The sequence below is a fragment of the Alligator sinensis genome, unplaced genomic scaffold (assembly GCF_000455745.1).
Source record: "Alligator sinensis unplaced genomic scaffold, ASM45574v1 scaffold1118_1, whole genome shotgun sequence".
Lineage (NCBI taxonomy): Eukaryota > Metazoa > Chordata > Crocodylia > Alligatoridae > Alligator > Alligator sinensis.
In genome coordinates, this window is record NW_005842070.1 from 2,050,601 (window position 1) to 2,071,640 (window position 21,040).

Genomic DNA, 21,040 nt, shown 5'->3' on the forward strand with positions numbered 1-21,040 from the left:
CATACCCGCATAGGGCCAGGCAGGGGCTGGGGTGGAAGGTCAGCAAGTGCAAGGTAATGTACCTGGGGAAGAATAACTTCAACTATACATACACAATGCTCTAGATTGTTCTCTGAAAATGACAGCTCAGCACAGTGGTTACCAAAAAAGCTAATAAAATGTTGGGTATTGTTTAAGAAGGTAATTGAAAACAAAACTAAGAATATCATGCCATTTTACAAAAGCATGGTTCACCTGCATCTTAAATATTGAGTGTTGATTTAATTCCCACATACGAAAAAGGATGTAATAGAATTAGAAGAGGAACAGATAAGAGCAGTTAAAAAGATCAGGGCCCTGGAGTTGCCATACCAGGCTAGGACTCTTCAGTTTGGATATGGGCGTGGGGGGAGATATGATAGAGGTCTATTAAATCCTGAAGAGTGTGGACCAAGTGAACAGGGACCTGTTGCTCGCCAAGTCTGAGTGCTAGAACTAGGAGGTGTCCACTTTAATTAGTAGGTGACAAGTTTAAAACTAACGAGAGTACTTTTTTACACTTCATGTAGTTAACCTGTGGAATTCATTGCCACAGAAGGTGCTGGAGGCAGATAGCATAGCCAGGTTCAAAAAGGGACTGGATAAATTCATGAGTAATCTACCTTTTAATGGCTGTTGAGCAGAATGGTTGTAGATGTTTCCTTTGACTTCTGTCTCTAAACCAATAATGGTGGATGCCAGGGAGGGTAGCGAATAAGGAGATAGAGCACTCTAGAGACATTTGGTTCAGTGCTCTCCCTTTATAGCATCTATTACTGACACTGTTGGAGACAGAATACCAGATGAACTATTGGTCTGACCCAGTATGGCACTTCTTTGGTTCTTATATTCTTACCCATGTTGGTAAATCATTTTGAGATTCTCTGAATGGTCAATGCTGTATGAGTGTGAATTAATATTCCCTTTCTCTTTTGGTGATGTGGAATCAAAATCTCCCCAATACAGTTTAGTTTATTTTAGGTCAGACCAAGCTTTTCTGCACTGCACTGGGCATGGAAATAGTGAGATGGCAAGAAGGCTGCCTTATATGCAACAGTGTGACCCTCTGTAGCCTGAAGATAAAGCTTAGAGAGAACTTTTTTCTTTCCTTCAACACCCCTTGGTACTCTGTAGAGAGCATGGATTGGGCTTTAGCAATTGTATGCTAGAGCATAGTGATGAAATAGGACAGTTCTAAAGCAAAGCTAAGCAAATGTTCACCCACCACACGCAGAATTTTTTAGTAGAATTCTCATTGTTCATCTTGAACTGTTTATGAAAAGTTTTCCTTGGAAAAACAATACATGTCTATTGACCATAGCAGTATTCAGCAGTGGTCAAAGTAATTATCAAGCAAAACCAGGTGATTTTTCTTTTTCTTGATTACAATAGAGTTGGTTTTTTCCAAACTAGTTCTGCTAAAAAATGTTACTCCATCAGCATTCTACTCTTTAAACCTGTCTTTCATATTCTCAAGATCAGAATCCAAACTGTGCTCCTCATGTATACCCATATACATCTAAACCAGGGCTACAGATAGAATTCTAATTCATAGTTAATTTCAGTTAGTATGATATACATTAAGATTAATATAAAATATAAATATTATAGATTAGAAGATGAGTCTGAGCAAGAGAACAGATGGTTCTGAGGGCTAGCTGTTTGCGAAACTGAATGTTTCAGAATAATTAAACTTTTTTAATTTATAAAAATTTCAGCCATTCCTTACAGAGCAAGGGCATTTACTCAGAATTGTGCGGTTACCAGTAGGTATTGTGCTTTAAGGATAGTTGTTTGTAAGAAGTAGAGGTGCACCAATACATCGGTCTGATATTGGATCGGTACCGATATACAGAAAACTGGCCATATCAGATATTGGCCCAATGGAGCCAATAATTTGGCTGATAAATGTCTGTGCTGCATGCAGCTGCATCTCGGCACTTAGGCAGCAAGAAGCAGAGCCAGCGGCATGGAGAGCTGCCTCCAGCTGATAAGTCTGGTGTGGTGGAAGGGGAGGGAGGAGGGAGGGAGGGACGCAGATCAATGCCTTCTGTGGAGAGGGAGGGGGCAGGCGTTGCTCAGGCGGGGTGGGGGGCGCAGACCTGCGGCTTGTGGTGGGGAGGTGGCTCCTACTGCTGCTTGCACCCCAAAAGGGCACAGGGAGGGCATGTGTCCCTTGAATCTGCTGGGGCGGGGCGGGCTGCAGCCAGGGCCTAAATTTCGCTGCTGCTCTGCTCCCAGCACCGCCACCACCAGCTGTCCAGTGCAGCCTGAGCTCAGTGCCCTGCCTCCACCCACATGCTGGGAAGAGCCGGGGCTGCAGCTGGTGGTGCTGGTAGTGGCGCAGCAGCGAAGTTTAGGGTGGATGCAGCATCCTCCCAGTGCCCGCTTCAAGCCCAGCCCCCACCCTGTGCAGATCTGGGGGACATTTGCCACCCACCCTGTCCTTTTCCAGGGTGCAAGCAACAGCGGGAGCTGCCGTCCCCTCCCACAAGCCGTGGCTCTGGCACCCACCCCTCTGCCCTGCCTGGGCAGTGCCTGCCCCTGACCCCTCCCTCACTGTGGGGGACGTTGATCTGCCCCCCCTCCACACCCCTTCCCTCCCCCTTCCCCTTCCACCACACCGGACTTACCAGCTGGAGGCAGCTGTATCAGAAATTGGATCGGAATCAGCCGATATGCCTCCTTAAATATCAGTTATTGGTATCGGCCCCAAAAATCTCTATCGGTGCACCCCTAGTAAGAAGCAGTGTAGAAGAAAGCACTTTTTTTTGTTTATAGAAGATAAAGGCTGATGTTGATGTAGTCAAGATGTGGGAAGGAGATCAATAGGGAGAGGTAGAGTTATAAAGGGCCATGAAGATAAAATTAAGCTTGAACTTCCAGGTAGAGCAGGGGAAGTAGTGGATACCTTAGCAATGCAACTTCTGAGGCTTTGTCATTTCCTGGTTTGGGGAGTTTCCTAGGTTCCAGAAACAAAATGAAGAGAAAGTTTGTGTGTTGTGGATGGTCCGAAGGGGAGCTGGATAGGGGCAGTTCTCACTCCTGTTCATTGTCTTCCCCAAAAACTACACTGCAGCTTCTTAGGTCTCCTGCAGCAGTACCAGGCTTGGACAGTAAGTTAGTCTTGGATACAGCTGAGGTAGCACTTGATATGAGACAACTGGTGGCAACAAGTGAGATACTATGTACAGAATTACGAACCTTTCTTTTTCACTGATTTGGCCAGCACAGCCTTACCTTATCTGAACTTCTGTCATTTATTTCTGTATGGTCTCAGGAATCTGTAGGTCTGCTAGTTCTCCTTGATAACAAACTTTCCCCATTTTTATGAGATTGTACAAGAGAAAGTTGAGGGTTAGATTCTTGAGGAACGTGACAAACTGCGGCTGACTAAGGTTACAGATGAGGAGAATGTTCTCAGGTCTGATGGATGCAACACTCATGGGAACCAACTACTGAAAAGTCATCTTCTATTGAAAAACCAACACTGGAGCTAAGCTGAGTAAGTTACATGGCATTGGATCACTGGTGCATGAACAGGGCAGAGAAGAATGTTCAAGAGCTGACACCTTCAAAACCTGTGCTTTGAAAAAATCCCCATGCTGTAAATTTGGAAGTTAGATGTAATTGATAAGCATCGCTGCTTCATGCCTTCGCACTGAAGCAGCATTGTTGAAAGTGTTGTGAAAGAGTATATCCACAGGACTAAAAATTGTACATGGAGTTGATCCATGTAAAAATCCAAAAGGCTTTTTAATCTCACCTCAAAACTCAGTGATGCCTGTAAATCATACCTCAGTGGCTGGACACTTGGAATGCTAGTGAGATTAACCAGACTTCAGTCACTTCATGTTATCCTGTCTTCCCCCTATCACTTGTTATTATTGTTGTAATATCCAGGGAGTCTTTTCCCAGCTGCACTGCTGCCAGTGAGTAAAGGGCCAAATAGAAACCAAAATGGCCTTTATTAATTGTCATGTGTCCGCTAATTCCAGCTAACCAAGGGGATAAGTGCGAGGGTATGCAAATCCAAATCTCTCCTGAAAACATAAATTATTATTTGACCTGTGAAATCACATGATAACAGAAACAGACACACAGCTAGAAGTCATTCCTTTCTCTTGCATATTACTTAATTACCATTTTACTCTATTTTTGTCAATGTGAAAGTTGTCCAAGAAGCTACACCCTGGTTGCTCAGATATTGAATGGAAGTTGTATATACTGTCTTTGATTCTTAACCATTTTAATGTTTCGACACATCCCAGTTATCCTAGGATGCTCACTATATTCTTGTTACAGTTTAGGATGGGTCTGATCATCATTTAGAGTAGATGAGGAAGCATCTGCTGAAACTGAAAGGAGCAGTTGTAGGAGTGAGGTGTCAAGTCTGAAAAGCTCAGGAAAGGAAGGAGGGTGGAAGTGCATGGTTAGCCTAGTAAGGTTGCCAAGGCAGGTGTAATAATCTCTTTTGCTTGCTCAAGAGGCTTGACTCCACTTTTCTCTAACATTGAGCAGGTGATACACCATACATCATTTATTTAGTAACTTATCTCCAACTGAGCTTTGATATACAGGTAATTTTTTTGCTTTCTGCTTATGAGTTTCAGTAGTACTACAGACACTCAGCTGCCTCTTCCCTGCTTGCTGGCATTGTGGCTTTTGGTGGTTGTTAGAAGTGGACATCTTTTCTTCAGATTGTATAAGATGGTTAAATTAGCTCCTATGCAGCTTTGGAAATTATGACTTGTTTCATATTTGGAATAATGCTATATGGTTTTTGTTTTGTTTTGTTTTGGTTTGGTTTGGTTTTGTTATAGTGGGAATCCATGCTGCTTCTGCTATCTCTTAACTGTATGCCAGATTTTGGGCTCTTTTTTCCTGTGGAAATTAATGTATTCCTGTAAACTGAAGAAGTTACTTTAAAGCACCTCCCCATTATTCAGCAAACAAATATCCATTTCTATGGAAACAGGAGCAGCAGCCAGCCTCGGAGCTGTTAGAGCACTTGTTTTGCTGGCTGGAATTTGAAAATATGATTTATTTTACAGCATTTAACACACTTGCAAAATCTGTTCTGCTTTAAGTTTAGAGAAGGAAGGATTAAAATAAAAATAATTTAAACAAAAATCTCTCTTCTTGCTCAGTTGTTGTAATGGTTTGATGGGAATGTAATTTAATATGTTGATGCACAATCTGTGTAGTTTTCCCAGCTCATAGCATGTCTCTGCTTAATGTCTATTTTAGAATATTTAAATATGTCATAGGATGAAGTGGTGTGCAAAGTTGGCTTTTTTTGTTTGTTTTTAGTGTCATTTCTGTGACAGCTGTATTACAAATGGAAAAGCTATGCATAGGCAATATAAGCTATTTTAAAAGTAGCAATAAAAACTTTATGGTATCTCATATAAGATGGTACCTGTTTTGCCTTTTATTTTGCTTATTTTCCTTTAAGTTTGTTTCTATGCTGTTTTCTCTGTTTGAAGTATAGTTACTATGGAAACAGCAGTGACATTGATATTGCCAGAGCTCCCAAATGTGAAACAGAATACATTTGTATAGAAATATTTGGAAAATGTGGAAGTTTGGTGGCTTTTGTGACCATATACATGATATAACTAGACTGCATAAGTTTTCTGCATGCCAGTCCAGGCTGGCAAGATTTTTTTTTTCCAGATGTGTTGAGTACCTTCATCTCTTATGACTTCAGTTTGCGTTGTAATGTTAGTGAAGTTCTGCAAAACACTGCCTTTACATTCTTAGTTGAGATTCTGTAGTTGAATGCATGTTGTAGTTAAGCATTTTTTCCTCATTTTATGTTTGTCAGCCACACAGTAGGGAACCATAGTTCTGGAGAAGGTAACTTTAAAAAAATTTAAAATATTTAATGCGTCTGCTACAGTATTTTATTCTTTATTCCTTTAGTATGCCATATACGATTGTAAGAATATATACAGGCGTGAATCATGGTTCATTTTTATAATAAATTTGTAAAGATGATGTCACGTAACACGTGCACCAAGAGTTAGCAATCTGTTGCTTATCTGGCTGAAAAGCAGGGGAAAGGTTTTTTTGCTAGTTTCATGAAGGTTTGATATCTCAGTCACATCACTGAGTATATATCTCATAAAGCTGCCATAAGAACATTTATTGTAGAAAAGGCATCTTAATATTAAATAAGTATGATACTTGTTTCATTTTTCAAAGTACAGATTTTATCTAAAAGTCTGCTGTTTCTTTTTATGTTGGAGTAGCATGAAGTGGCATTTGCTAAAAGACAAATGGCTAAATCCTTTTGTATAAAGGTAGATTTTGTATGCTTTTTTTAAATCTTTCCTGTGTATTAGGAAGCTCTTGCGTGCTTCTCGATGGAACTGGCAAATAAAATTGTTGTGCTTCTCTTGTACAAAAGATACACTGCAGCCTTTTTGCAGCTGCATGGTTGGTTGAGGTTGTGTCACCGTCTCCACCAGCGGCAATCCTCGTTAAATATGACCCAGCATTGTATACACAGAGAAGCCTTTGATAGTCTGCCTTTGACGTGATTTGTTTACAACAACCAGAAATGTTTCTACCCAATAAGAGGTTAATTGAGAAGATTTGGAATATTACTATTTGTGCTGTTCTTGTAGTTTTGTTTATAAATATTATGGGATAATTATAAAGGGATGAGAGTCCCTTTTAAAAGATGCAAATCAGATAATCCATCAGATCATGTGATTGTCACTGATTGCATAGAAATCTTTAGGGAATAGAGGCAAAAAGTGATTACTGAACACATGCCTTGTGTTTTGATGATTACATTAAAAGTCTCCAATAGTACAATGTTAATTGGCTACAGGAGGCTTATTTAAACAAAAAACCCAAAAATGACTGCTAGAAAAGAGATAAAAAAAGACCTCAGTCTAATCAGATGTGCACTGTGACTAGTTAAGCTGGAATGGTACTGGGTATGTTAGTTTGAAGGGATTTTTCTGCAAGAGGTAGGACTTGTATTTTGAAATGGTGGAGCAGCTGTTGGCTATTGCAGCAGAGAACTGCAGATCTGACTGGGTCACAGTGCTCCGTCTCCATGCTGCACTGGGTTGTGTGTGGCGCAGGCATATACATATAATAACTCAGTTGCTGTTATTTGATATCTTGGCTCATTCAGAAAGCTCTTAGCAGCATCTGTATTGTATGATGGCTGTTGGAGATGGGGAGAAAGACTTTTTTTTTTTTTTTTTTTTTTTGTGAGTAAGATTTTTTTTTTTTTTTTTTTTTTTTTTTTATGGCTCGGTATGTCCTGTTTCATGTATACTCATGTTAATTGAAACAGTGTTTTAGTTTTCAAGATCTTTTGGACCAGTATAGCTGGGCTTTTTGTGAAAAGGCTATTTATGTAGCTTTGCCTTTTTCAATTTACTTGAGCTTCTGTGAAGCGAATAAAAAGGAGAATAGCTATTTACCTTGTAAACAAAGTATCAAAATCTGTCATCATTTTGTGTGGGGAGCGAAATCGGGTTGAGGAGGACATGTCACGTGTATGCAAATGACAGGGAAGTGTCTGAATGCTTTATCATGTGAAGACAGCTCCTGGAGGAATGACAGATTTTTTTAATGTTTCGTGGTTTTTTTTAAAGCAAGGTTTGACCATGTCAAGTGCATTAAAGTCTTCAGTATGGCATGTTGACATCTTATCCTGATGTGGTTAGTATCAGCCAGAGTCCCATCATGCAAGGTTGATGCAAGTAACTGAAGGGTTTCTTTTAGGCATGGAGGGTATCACTCTTTTTCAGTTTATTATTTTAAAATAATTTCTATGGACTTCTTGCATATCGTATAACTGTAATAATTATTAGTTTGGTGTTTCCCATATGCATTTTTGTATTATCTGGTTTATGAAAAATGCTACTGACGTGCTGATTGTTTTTAAAAATGAGTAACTGATACTGAATTTAGAATAATGCTTATGTACTAAGCCACTTAGCCTAAATACTATATTTTTGTAAAGAAATATGTGATTAGTTATAAGGCTAAAATAAGAAAATTTGTAAATATGGAGGAGTTTTACTTTATTCATAAGTACAACAGCAGTTTTGCACAAGCAGTATTATATTGTAGACAAATTGGTTTTGCTTTTATTATACACAGTGCATGTGAAAAAATAACAAAATAGTAGTAGCTTGGCTTTGCCTGGCACTTTGCATTTTTTCTTCAGGCTCTAGCCTGACCACAGTAAATTGGCAACTTTCTAGCTATATAGTTGTTTTCAGATAAGTTTGCGAACTGTACATTTTATATTTGTGTGTGTTGATGTATATTGAAAAAAAATTACTTTCCAACACATGATACCTGGGTTTATACATTAATCTTGCTAAAACACGTACCTCCTTGAGAGAGTTTAGTTTCTTTTCTTAAGGAAGCCTGAAGCTTATGTAGGGGTTGGACCTGAGTTTTCTATTATGCTGGTCCTTGCAAGTATTCAGAGTATAATGCTATGCCCACTGTAACATTCACTTTTATTCTTTTTAGAAAGATTGCATATTGTTTACTAGCCCCAAACATGAAGTATTGTTGGCATTTTTGAGTCCATTTAGTATTGTTGTTTGTATTGTTTTTTTAGTAGAGGGATTACTTGCCATTATTTCCCTGTTGGTCCAAATAGTTTTTTGATCTTTCAAACATTTGTTGTTTTTAGTTTTTCCTTATGAATAGTAAGTTGCATTATTTTTCTTTGGAAAAAGATCATAACTTTATATTTGGAGGGAAACATATTTCAAACTGTTTAACTGAGGTTTTATGGGGAATAGCTTTATCTGTATTGTTTTTCCATAAAGTGCTTCTTATATGAATATTGTAAATATGGGTTCTGGAAACTTGCAGATAAAAGCTATAAACCATAGCATGTTAACAAATAAACAAAGCTCCAGGCTTTCTGCTGCTCTCTGGCTGCAGGTTTATAGCACTGGGGGTGGTTGTAGAGCTCTTCTGTATGATTTGATTCGTCATTAACAGAAGCACTAAGAACAAAGTACTATTCAAGCAGTCAGCTGATGTTCTGTGTAGGAGCTTTGAGCAATAATGCCAGATACAATTAACAGTATGTAGGATGATTATTTAGCTGTTTGTCTTGCATAAGACCACCGCTTATTACATTTATAAAGAATCTGGTCTTTTCATACCATGGTGGGGAATGATTAGAATAAAGAAAACATTAGTAAATACATGAACATTATTCGTTCTTTTAAATAATTTAAATGGAAGTTTTGCCAGGTTGGTTTTCTTTTTTTATAGAGGTTGGGGCTAACCCAATTAACTTTTGCAGTATATTAACAGGACTAGCTGTAGTCTTGTTTTTAAACTCTCAAATACTACAAATATTACAGTTAATTGTAGCTTTTCTTTTCCAGCAGAAAGGAATAAATACATCCATTATGTCAGTCTGTGGATTGGAGAGGCCTTTTTTTAGTTCTCAGTTCTTGGAGATGGATGGTATTATCCTGAAAAAATATAACACATATGACTGAGAAAAGTATTAAATTCACTATACTTAGTACATTTGAGTCAGTCAACTTTGATTAAAAATAAACCCTGTGATATTTGATATAAGCATTTAGCCATAGGGATGTTAAAGATTACGTAATTTATACCATTTTTCCTACATAGATTTTTCAGGTATTTTAGTTTCAGGTCTTGGGAGAACACTGGTTTATTATATTTTCTTTTCTTATTTTTCTCTCTCAGGAGTTTTCTGAAGAAGGATGCAGAAATGTAAATTGAGAGAGTTAAATCAATTTTGAGCCTTAATTTTATTTCTATTTCCATTATTAATTTAGATAATGATTACAGGGGAAGAGTCAGGCATTTTGTTTCCTTCCAGGTTAACTATCTTAGCACCTTCAGTCTTCTGTTTGAGGAGTGCAGTGTGAAAAAATATCACAGCTCTTCAGTTTTCACTGCATTTAATACACGCTAGCATGACAATATTCAGTCTCTTATTTATCAAGACATGCTTTTGTGAACGTAGGTCTGTGATCTGCAAATCAGAATCTGAGGCTGCTGAGGAAGGTTAGTCCAGAACCTTTCTTGGCACAGGATTTCTTTTGAGCTGCTCTTTGAAGAGGATAATGCATTTCTGTTTTTATCTGTTGGTAACAAGATTAGGGATTTTAGACATAGCTAACAATTGCAGCATACTACATCATCAGTGCAGGCCACTCCTCTTCAACTAGGAATACAGAGATTTTTGTCAAGATTTGTTTTTCATGTTGTTGGATGCTAATTAGTACTGTTCTTTTCTGTTGCTTTAGAGGCAGAGTTGCCCTGCTAAGATTTTTACTGAGAAAAACAGAATAAGCATAAAATGTTATGGTTAAAACTAGAATTGTGAAGCAGATGAAGATTGAAGACCTATTTTGGTTTTTTTCAGATAGCATGTTAAATATATTGTATAATCAGATCTAAGGTACTGAGATTGTCTGAACTCAAAATCATATTTCTCAGAGGGCACACTTGTTAAATCCTAATGTGTCTGAATTAGCCTATTCCTGTTGTTTCATACCCATGGAAGGGAAAGCTTATCTGCTTACCACTGGGATTTCTTAATACAATTGCATCTTATTTGCAAGATATTTCATATTAGCTTTGAGCAATTGTCATATTCTAGATTGATGATCTCAGAGCCTAAAGTAACTGGCCACCTAATTCCTTTTATTAATAATGCATAAATCTTACTAATTATGCATAACACTTTCTGCTTTTTAACATGTTCCTTTACTATTAAGAAATAAAATCTTAATATATACGAACACTTATACCCTGTCTTACTGTTCCCTGACATTGTCTCTTGAAACAGAAGACAGTTTCTTAGTAAGTCTTTAATCTGATTTAGTACTTTGTGAAAAATTTGGATGTTGTACAATGTAATGATACTTCTGGGTGGGAAGATACAACACTGAAGATGTATGTAGTTTTAGGTATGTTTGAGGAATGATATTTTAAATTTAAAAGGTGCCGGGGGGGGGGAGGGGAGGAGCATGTGCATAACTTACAGGTGGGGGAAGCAGAGACAAACAGCAGGAGCACAGGTACAGCTGGAAGTTGACCAGCCCCAGTGCAGGTCCTTGTTCAGCCCTGGCACAGGCAATGACAAGGGCATGAGCACAGGGAAATTCCTTTTGGCTTTGCAGACCAGATCCAGTGGCTCCATAGGCCATGTGTCACTGACCCCTGCCCTATATAGCAACATAGTTGGAAGAAAATGCAGAGTACTGTCTGTTACCACTGTCCCACCCATTCAGACGTAAGCAGTTTTATAAGAGGTTTATGTCCGTGAGAAAAACCAGCTACTTATATTCAGAATGAGTTATTATAAAATATAGTTTGATGTGAAAATAGTAGTAAATTATTTTTCTTGTGTGTTTTACGTGTGTTCCATTAAAATTCATTGATAGAATTAAATGTTCATAAGAGAATCCTGCTGTATATGGAGACAGTACTTGTTACAAAAATCATATTTGAATATAGAAGCTACTAAAAGCTTTTACAGCTTTGTTTGAAATATTCCCCCTCTTCCTAATATTTAACCATCTCATTCTGATGGCAAATGTGTAATTTATCTAAAAAGAGAAAAAAATACTAGCATGTATGTTGTGGAAGTAGCTCATGTGGACAGAAGAGTATGTGCTGCTAGAATATGAAATCAGCGTTTTTAAAATGCAGTGGAAGACAGCAGAATCAAAAGCTTTTAAAAATTAAATATTGTTCCAAATCTGTGTTCCTCCTGCCAAGTTTATAGTAAATACAGTGCCGTTTATAGTGCCGTTAAAGTTCATTTAAAAAAAAAAAAAAAATGGTGCTAGATTAAGGAACTGGAAGTGAAACACTTTCATATCCATAGGACAGCAGCAGAAACAGTTCTCAACAGTCTTAATGTAAACCTTTCCAAAAGACAACCACCTGTTGCCTGGTTCTGATAGTAGATGCATTGTTTTATTATAAGTGGATCTAAGTCAGGAGCGGGCAATTATTTCAGGTGGAGGGCCGCTTACCACGTTTTGACAAGCTGTTGAGGGCCACATGGCAGGTGCCCTGCCCCTGATTGCCATCTTGGGACTGGAAGTCCTGTCCCCTAACCCCCAACCTTTGCCACCAGAAGTCCTTCCCCTTGCCCCCAGGAGTACTCCTTTCAGCAAGGGGTTTTTCCATCTCAGAACCAGAAAAATACCAAATCATATTCTAAAAATCGAACATCTACAACATTGATTAATTTGATTTCAAAAAAATATTTTTGTCCTGATTTACATGTGCTTGTGTAGTGTACATAAAGGTGATTGCACAGTAGCTTAAAATGAAGTCTTACTCTTCTATATTGTGGGGGAGTGGAGGGCATGGGGGGTGGGTATAGGTTTGTGGGGGAAGGTGTTGGTTGTAGGGTGAGGGAGCATGTGGGGGTGTGTGGATATGTGGGGTGTGGGTGTGTATAGGGTTTATGGGGGGAAGTGTGGGGGGGACGGATTGCTGGGATGTGTGAGGGGGTGTGGGGGTCTCTGTTGACTCCAAAATGATCATGAGTTGTCAATGTGATGAAGTGATCAATAAGGCTAGCTGCACTTTGTCATGCATTAGTAGATGCATGACAAACAGGTCCAGGGAGGTGATGCTTCCCCTCTATGCGGCACTGGTCAGGCCACAGTTGGAGTACTGCATCGAGTTTTGGGCACCGCACTTCAAAAGGGATGTGGAGAATCTTTAGAGGGTTCAGAGGAGGGCCACTTGTACGGTCAGAGGCCTGCAGGCAATGGCCTATAAGGAGGGCCTACAAGGGCCTCCTGATGAGCCTAGATCTCTTCAATCTTCGCAAGAGAAGGCTGAAAGGTAATCTTATGGCTGCCTACAAATTTATCAGGGGATGACAGCAGGGAATAGGAGATGCCCTATTTACTAGGGCACACCCTGGAGTAACTAGGAACAGTGGCCACAAATTGACGGAGAGCAGATTTAGGTTGCACACTAGAAAGAACTTTTTCACAGTAAGGGTTGCCAGAATCTGGAATGGGCTTCCAAGGGAGGTGGTGCTCTCCCCTACCTTGGGGGTCTTCAAGAGCAGAGTGGACAAGCACCTAGCTGGGGTCATTTGACCCCAGCGCTCTTTCCTGCCCAGGGCAGGGGGTTGGACTCGATGACCTACTGAGGTCCCTTCCGACCCTAACATCCATGAATCTATGAAACACAGACTTCACACCTTAACCAGCCACAAGTAAAGCAGGGGAACCGTGGCAGCCAATGTCTTGCTCCTGTAAAATGTTGTCACACAGTGCTTCCCAAACTTTTCCTCAGCATGACCCCATTTATGGCTCCATTTCCTCAGCATAACTCCATTTCTTCAGCATGGCCCCTCACTCCCAACCCATAGCCCACATCTGCTGATGTTGCAACTGTGTTTGTTGTCATGACCCACAGTTTGGGAACTGATAGCAGGTAAATGGCCATGCCCCCACTACAGAGGAAGGCAAACCCCCCACTGCCTGTAGCAATCTGACTGTGGGCTAAAATTCCTTCCTGGCCCCGAAATGTGGTGATCAGTTTGAATCTGAGCGGAGGGCAAGACCCTCCAGCCAGGAACCTCTGGCTGAAGCATTGGCACACCCCAGTCAAGGTCCCCAGTCTTGGCTGTTGCTAACACTGAGTGCCTCTGTGGAAGGCTTAAAAACACCCTCACACATTTAGCAGAAAGTGGGGGGAGGGGAACCAACGAAGCCCAGAAGCATGGAAAATACCCATAGTGGAACATAGGTATAGCTATACCTAGGTTATCCATAACCAGTGGCTGTCCAACCTCTTCTTGGACTTTCCATCCTTTGAAGGTGTTTTACAACTTCCCTAAGCAGCCTCACCTAATAGTGAAGAAGTTTGTCCAGATATCCAACCTAAGCTTGCTTTGGTGCAATTTCAAGCCATTGGACTGAACCTTTTTCTCTGCAGCAAGAGAGAAAAGGTACTTTCCCTCTTTATGGCAGCAGTATCTGAAGACTGCTGTCATGTCCCTTCAAGTGCCTTTTCTGCAAGCTGAACGTGCCTACCTCCTTCCGTCTCTCCTCAAGGAATTCACTTTCCAACACAGTTATCATCTTCGTTGTCCGCCACTGGATCCTCTCTAGCTTTAAAAAGAATGCGGAAAAGTGTTGAGCCCAAAACTGCACGCGGTACTCCAGCTGAGGCTTAACCAGTGCCAAGTAGGGAGGCTCCAGTATCTTGCACCTAATGCTTCTTTTGATGCATCCCAAAACTGCATTAGCTTTCTGTTGGCTACCTCAGACTGCAAATACATTGAGTCTGATCTACCGAGACTCCCCAGTCATTTTCCATAGTGCTGTCCTCCAGCCAGGTGTCACCCATTTTATTTGTGTTTTTGATTATTCCTCCCAGGGTATAGCGCCTTGCATTTGTCCACATTGAACTTCATCCTCTTAGCTCTAGCATTCCAATTTGTCAAGATCCTTCTGAATTCACTTGCATCCTCTGTGTTTGCAGTTCTTCCAGTTTGTCATCTGCACACTTGCTGAGTGAAGCTTTCTGTGCCAGCATCCAAATAATTTAATAAAGACCTTGAACAGCACTGGGTCCAGGACACACACCCCCATGGGACTCCACTCAAAACCTTCTGCCATTCTGACAGGGACCTGTTAATAGTTACCCTTTGCTTGTAGCTATTGACCCAGTTGTCTATCCACCTTTATACTAATTTTGCCTAGCCCACATTTCTCCAATTTGTTTATGAGAAGTCATGCAGGACCTTGTCAGAGCCGTCCCTAGGGATGTATGGGGCATATCAGCCTGTGCAGGGCCCGGGGAGGGGTGGAGGTGTGAGCAGCCGCAGCCAGTGGAGCGGGCGAAGAGGGGTAGTGAGCGGCAGGAACTGGTGGCGCTCAGCGGCTGTGGCGGGGTGTATATTGCACTGACCATGGGAGCCCAGGGCAGTGGCCCTGGTTTCCCTCCCCCCAAGGATGGCCCTGCTTGCTGTAGTCCAAATGCACTATATCCACAGCATTCCCTTCACCCACCCATGTAGTTACTTTGTCAAAGAAGGGGATCAAGCTTGTTTGACACTTTGTTTTTCATAAATCCATGCTGGCTGCTTGTGATCAGCCTTTCCTCCACCAGGTGCTTGCAAATAGCCTTCCTTAGGATATGTTCCAGTAACTTTCCAGGTGTTGAGGTGAAGCTAACCAGTCTCTAGTCCTTGGGTATTTCTTTTTGCCTTTTTAAAGAGAGGCACTATGTTGGGCCTTTTCCAGTCCTCTGGTACCTGACCTGTCTCCCATGACTTCATGATCATTGCCAAGAGCTCTGAGATCTTCTCTGCCAGTTCAGACTTGAATTCATTCAGACCCATCAATAGCTCTCTGACCATCTCTTTTGTTACCTCTTCCCTCAGCTTGCCCTCATCTGTATCCAGAGAAGTATTTGGTGGCTGGCTGCAGTGTGTGTGTGTGTGTGTGTGTGTGTGTGTGTGTGTGTGTGAGAAGACTGAGGCAAAGTAGCAGTTGAGTAGCTCTACCTTCTTTGCATCTTCTGTTAGCAGTTCCCCCTAACGGTTAACAGTGGACCCATAGGTTCCTTGGTCCTTCTTTTCTGGCCATCACTCCTATAGAATTTGTTCTTGTTGTACTTGGCCTCCTTCAGCAGGTGCAGCTCGTTTTTTATCTTGCCTGTATGCTTTCCATTTGCATTTGAGGCATTTTAGAAGCTCCGTGTACAGCTACATGGGTCTGTTGCCATTCTTCTTGTGGTTCCATTGTTTTGGGACAGTATATCTCATTGTCAGTCTGTGAACCTAATTCTTATCAGTTGCCAGCTGCATTGATGTGTGTTGCTTATTATATCAATAAAACTGTAGGACCACTTTTTCATCAAATAGAATTTGTTTTTAAAATAACCTTTAGATTTTAATAGAGTATGTCCCTATGTTTAAGCTATCTGAATGAGAAATCAGAAAATGACTATACAGGTTCAAGGACACACCCAAGTTCTTGACCCATGTGCAGAGGTTTAACCAATTCATTATATAAAAATTTCTGCATTCAGTGGGAAGTTATACTGTTCAAATGACCTGGCTTTGAAAAACTGAACAGTAAATATTTAAGTGAATTGTACACTCTTAAAATTATGTCACAGTTGCTCTAGAAAACACATGGCATATTTCCAATAACTACACATAGTTGGTGAAATATATGAAAAATCTTTGAAATCCATACAATTTACTCTCTTACATGAACCTTTGAAAATCACCCCAAAGCACTTTTTTGTGGTACTACAATATACTTTTTTCAGCATCTTAGCTGTATGAGCTCAATATTCCAGGTACTTATATGCTTACTGGATAAGAGTATAATTGCATTACTTGATTCCAGTTATAACTTTTTTGCCTGTTGCTTACATTATAAAAAAATATGGGTTATTTACAGATTGTTTAAGTTTAAAACTGCATGGCACTTCTCTTGTCATTATAACATAATTGCCCTATTGTGCACTCCACTTGCATTCGTAATTTAATTTACTTACTTTTAACTGCATAACTGGTGAAACTGACTGTCATTTCCCAGTTTTCTGAAGCAGTCCTGAGCTGACCAAGGGCCTTTCAGTTTTGAGGCTACTATTAGAAGTATGAAACGCCCGTGAGAAAAATGGTGAAAAACACTAGGCTATGTGCAGGTGTTACATTTCTATTGGGAAGATCTCTGCAGATTCTAGGATAAAAATAACCCATCTCCAACCTGATGGAAGTCGCTCCCAAGTGACTGAAGGCTTTCCCGCTGTTTGACTTCTCCTGGGGCCCAGGAAGAGTTGAGTAGTGAGCAAATGCTACCTATACCTTCCTGAGATCAGAGTGAACGTGGTTTCGGGAAGGTTGGAGGAGCAGCTACTGCTTGCCTTCATCTGGTCATGGGAGGAGTTGAGCAGTGGAGAATGGAGCCCCCAGCATTTCTAGTGGGCAGAGGCTTTGCTGCACTATTCTAGTCCCTCTGTGAACAGGAGGCCTGGAGCAGCTGGTGCTTCCCATGCTTTTCCCTAGGCTAGGATTGCTCTGATCAGAAGAAGGTGTGAGGAGCAGGAGAGAGGGAGCAATTGTATGCTGAATTCCTTTACTGCTCCCTCTCCTGGAAACATTCTAGCAATGGAAATATTTTACCACTAGAAATGAATACTTGTTCTTGGCCTTAATGAGATGCAGAAAGCATAGCAGGATTTTTCTATGGTTAATGAACTGTAGTTTAGGTTGAGTAAAGTTATATAAACAGCCCTTTGTCAGTCCTGAGACTGTAAACTCATGATAAGTACATCATAGACGCATGTATCCTTTTACAGGTTAGTATGTGTGTGTGCATGTTTATAATATCAAACCCTAATTCCTCAATTTAGGAAAACAGTGTTTTTATGTTCCCTTTGAGCCAGTGAAACTTCAGTTTATATCTAAAGGTAAATCAACATATTAGTTCTCTGCTGAATTGAAAGAGACTACTGACGTGGGGCTGAATTGAAAGAGATTACTGACTTCGTATATTTGCTGTGGGATGCAGTGCTGGGTGCTTTAATTAGCAAGCTATGCTAATTAAAAGTGCCTATGCATCATGTGTATCAGGGTCCCTGAGCTGACAAAATGGCAGTGGGGTGTTTTGAACTAAAGCTCATTGAACGCATTTTATTTCAGAGTGCCTCACCACCATTTTTTTCTGCATGCAGATATGCTGGGAGGCTGCTGCATGTGACATGGAACTCTGTCACAGTGCGTCAATTTCTGTACTCCAGCAGATTTGACTAATAGAGTCTGCTCCAACATGTTGGATTCCCAGCGTGTTGGAGCAGGCTCTGCACACGTGCATAGGAGCCCAAAGGTTTTAAGTTGTACACTTGTGTCTTTCTTGTGTGACTTATCTCTGCATTTAATGCTAAGAGAGAGAGGTGATTATCCATGTTAGTCTGAAGTCAAGCAAAAGGCAAAGTAGAGATGCACCTTAAAAACTAACTAAAGCAGAGATGCATAAGCTTTTGGGAGCATCACCTCATTTCATCAGATTAATTATAGTGCTGAACTTTGTTCTTCAGTTTCTTGTTTGGTTATAGATTAAGATCTCTCCCTCTTTTCTTTTAGGCATATAATGCTTATAAATATTAGAACTGTATGCATGTATGTATTAGGTAGCTGGAAGAATGTAAAAGTTAAACTTCTAGATCTAGCTTGGGGTTCAAAGGCAACAGCTCTTATTGCAGATTTTTTTCAGAAGTAGCCATGGAAATTAAAGCACACTGTAGCATGAGAGAAGGCACAAAGTGGGATGAGCATGAACTTTTTTCTAAGATGGGAATCTAGTTTGTTGGGCTTTCCCTTTTCCATAGCTACATTTGGGCAGTCAAATCTAGAAAGCATATACGGTAAAACCTCATGCCCTGGACTGAGCACCTGCTAGAAATGTGAAAATTCCGTAGTTTTTAAACAGGAGCAGCAGCTGGTCCCAGGGGGTCGGGGCGAGGGAGGTAGCAGCGGCCACATGCTGAAGGGCAGTGTGGGGTAGTGGATGGCAGTGGCAGCCAATGCGTGCAAGCTTCCCCCTCTGTTGCTCTGGGACTGGCCCCCGCTAGTCCCTGATGGAGTATAGTTTTAAAAAAATGCCGGATTTTCAATAATTCCACATTTTTGAGATCTGGATTTACAAGGTTATACTGTATTTGAAAAATGTATTTATTTTCTCCAGCAAAGTACATATTTCTAGAATAACTAGCATCATGTTTACATTTTTGCTTAGACAAAGTCATAATTTTCAGAAATGATTAGAAATGATAGGTGACTGAATTTTTGCGAACCTGAAACACTAAATACTGATCCTCTAAAATTTGCAGTTGAATTTGAGCAACTGGATGGAGGAAAATATTTTTAACTTTTGCCTTGCTTTGCTAATGTTAAAAATCATTGTGTCTTCCAGAACCAAAGTAGTTTCTGTAATTTTCAAAAATTCAGTATGAAAATGTTTTAGTTCCTCATTCCTGCATTACTTTGTTTTAAATAATTTAGGAAATGAAGCAGAATCAGAAGAAGTTATGCAAAATACGTATTGAATTGGCAGAGTCCATTTGGGTCCACTTTGGTTTTAAGTATTTTTACTGTTGGAATTGAAGTTGTTTAATTATGATTTCTAGTACAGTATATAAGGGATATCGTAAGACTAGGATGACTGGAAATTAGGAAAACCTGCAACTTTTTTTTTAAAGAAAACGTAACTCAAAGCATATATGAAAGGAAAAATCTTACTTTGTTCAAAACGTGTGTAATTGTATAACTTTAAACAGAATGTACTGATTTGATTCTTTTCTCTTGGAAAGCCAACATCCTCATGTTTGACACTTTCATTTCCGTCTTCAGTAGCTTCCTACAGAGATTTTAATAATTATAATTCCCTTATGTTCCTATTTCTGTCCTCTTGAACGATAGTGCTCTTGCAGTTTTTCTCCTCCTACATAAGTACTATGTTGGTGCAAGGAAGGAGACATTTGACATAATGAGGGATCTGAACTATTAATTACTGGATTTTGAGATTTAAGTAGCCCTTTCTGAGTATCTTCGTAAACACCCTACTATAGTAAATAAAGTGGTCCGTGCTTCTCCAATCTAACAGTTCATTTTAGCAAATGGAATAACTAGACTTCTACAATTAAAATAGAAAAACTGATAATAAGGTTTTGCTCTGCCAAGTGATAACAAAGTTCTTAGACGAATGTTTTTAAATAATTTCCATATTAAATTTACTATTTAAAAATATAAACTGATTGTTGTTTTCTCATATAGTGCACAATCCCAATTAAAATACACACCTTGTTTTGGGATGACAGAATGAAGGAAAAAAAGACTTTTTCAGTTACAATCTAATGCTGGGGCTAAGTAGACTCTTCAGCGTCAGTTGCCCTCCCTTAGCTGATCAGCCAAAAGCTAGAGATTTAACTGGCTGGGAGAGAAGCTTCCATTCTGGTGTCTCCACTTGCTTCTTGCTCCTGGCACAGATGGATCCATAGTTGCTGCTTGTATCCTTGTACCTGAGTATGTAGTTTCTTTTTGAAGGCAAAGCTGTCTCCTCATAATCTAAAGAACACTGATAACTTGCAGTCACTATTATAGAATGTTCCAATTATAAAAACATTTTTATTCATTCTGTTTATGTTACCTTAATAGTAGTAAGCTGGAGTAAGATGCATTGTAGCAGTCTTAACTTGGGGTGGGTTAGTTTGGAATAACTTGCTTAGACATGATGATTCTTTGTAATTTTGCCCATCTGTTTTAAATTCCACCAAACATACTGTGTGGGCACTTGAAGGAGTCTTGTAGCTTTAAAATATTGAACATAAGATTTTTTTTGCATGCTCCTACATAACATTTACTCCCCTCCCTGCAACCTTGCCTTCTACAACAACAAAAATTGCTGGGAAATGACAACAAATACCTCTTTATCCTTCAATAGACACTTTTAAAACGAAAGTTTTCCTGGGTGCTTTTGCTTATATTTCAGCGTGTTTTTAAAAACGTTTGTCATTAAAACAGCTATTCCTAACTTAAAATAATAAAAAAAATGTACTTAATTACAAGGATACACAAAAGCTTGGGGTGTAAATAGTGGAATTTGTGGCTCTTGGCCTGTCTTCTTACAAGAGTTCAGTTTTTTCTACACAAAATTCATTTTATTTGTGTGCTATTTTAAGGCATTGATACTTGCTTCAGTGCATGCATACTTGGAAAAAAAATAGACTACCTTTGGGTTGAATGGTAGTCTGATTTCTCTCATATGAGAGAGTGAGAAATGAAGGTCTTTTAATGAAGCCTGCTTAAGCGTACTCCAGCATTTCCCAGCTTACAGGTTTTGCTATTTAACAAATTAATTTTGTTGAGGGGAATCTGCACTAATGAAGCTTCAGATTTTAGGGGTACGTGTGTATTAATCCATACTGTCTGTTAGACATGATAGGCTGGAAGGATGGCGGAGTTGCAGGATGA

The 21,040-nt window shown here is 39.8% G+C and overlaps 1 protein-coding gene across 10 annotated transcripts in view; it reads left to right on the forward strand.

The window, feature by feature from the left end:
• The window catches only part of CLASP2 (cytoplasmic linker associated protein 2), a 216,568-nt gene that overhangs the window by 60,084 nt on the left and 135,444 nt on the right, over positions 1 to 21,040 (forward strand). Inside the window, exon 1 of one of the 10 annotated variants that reach the window (XM_025204145.1) lies at positions 7,087 to 7,219. The exons of the other annotated variants lie outside the window; for them this stretch is intronic. Within the exon in view, the coding sequence (XP_025059930.1) occupies positions 7,201 to 7,219 (19 nt within the window). The 5' untranslated portion in view covers positions 7,087 to 7,200. Of the gene's footprint in view, positions 1 to 7,086; positions 7,220 to 21,040 lie in introns of those variants that run through there. 10 annotated transcript variants of the gene reach the window in all.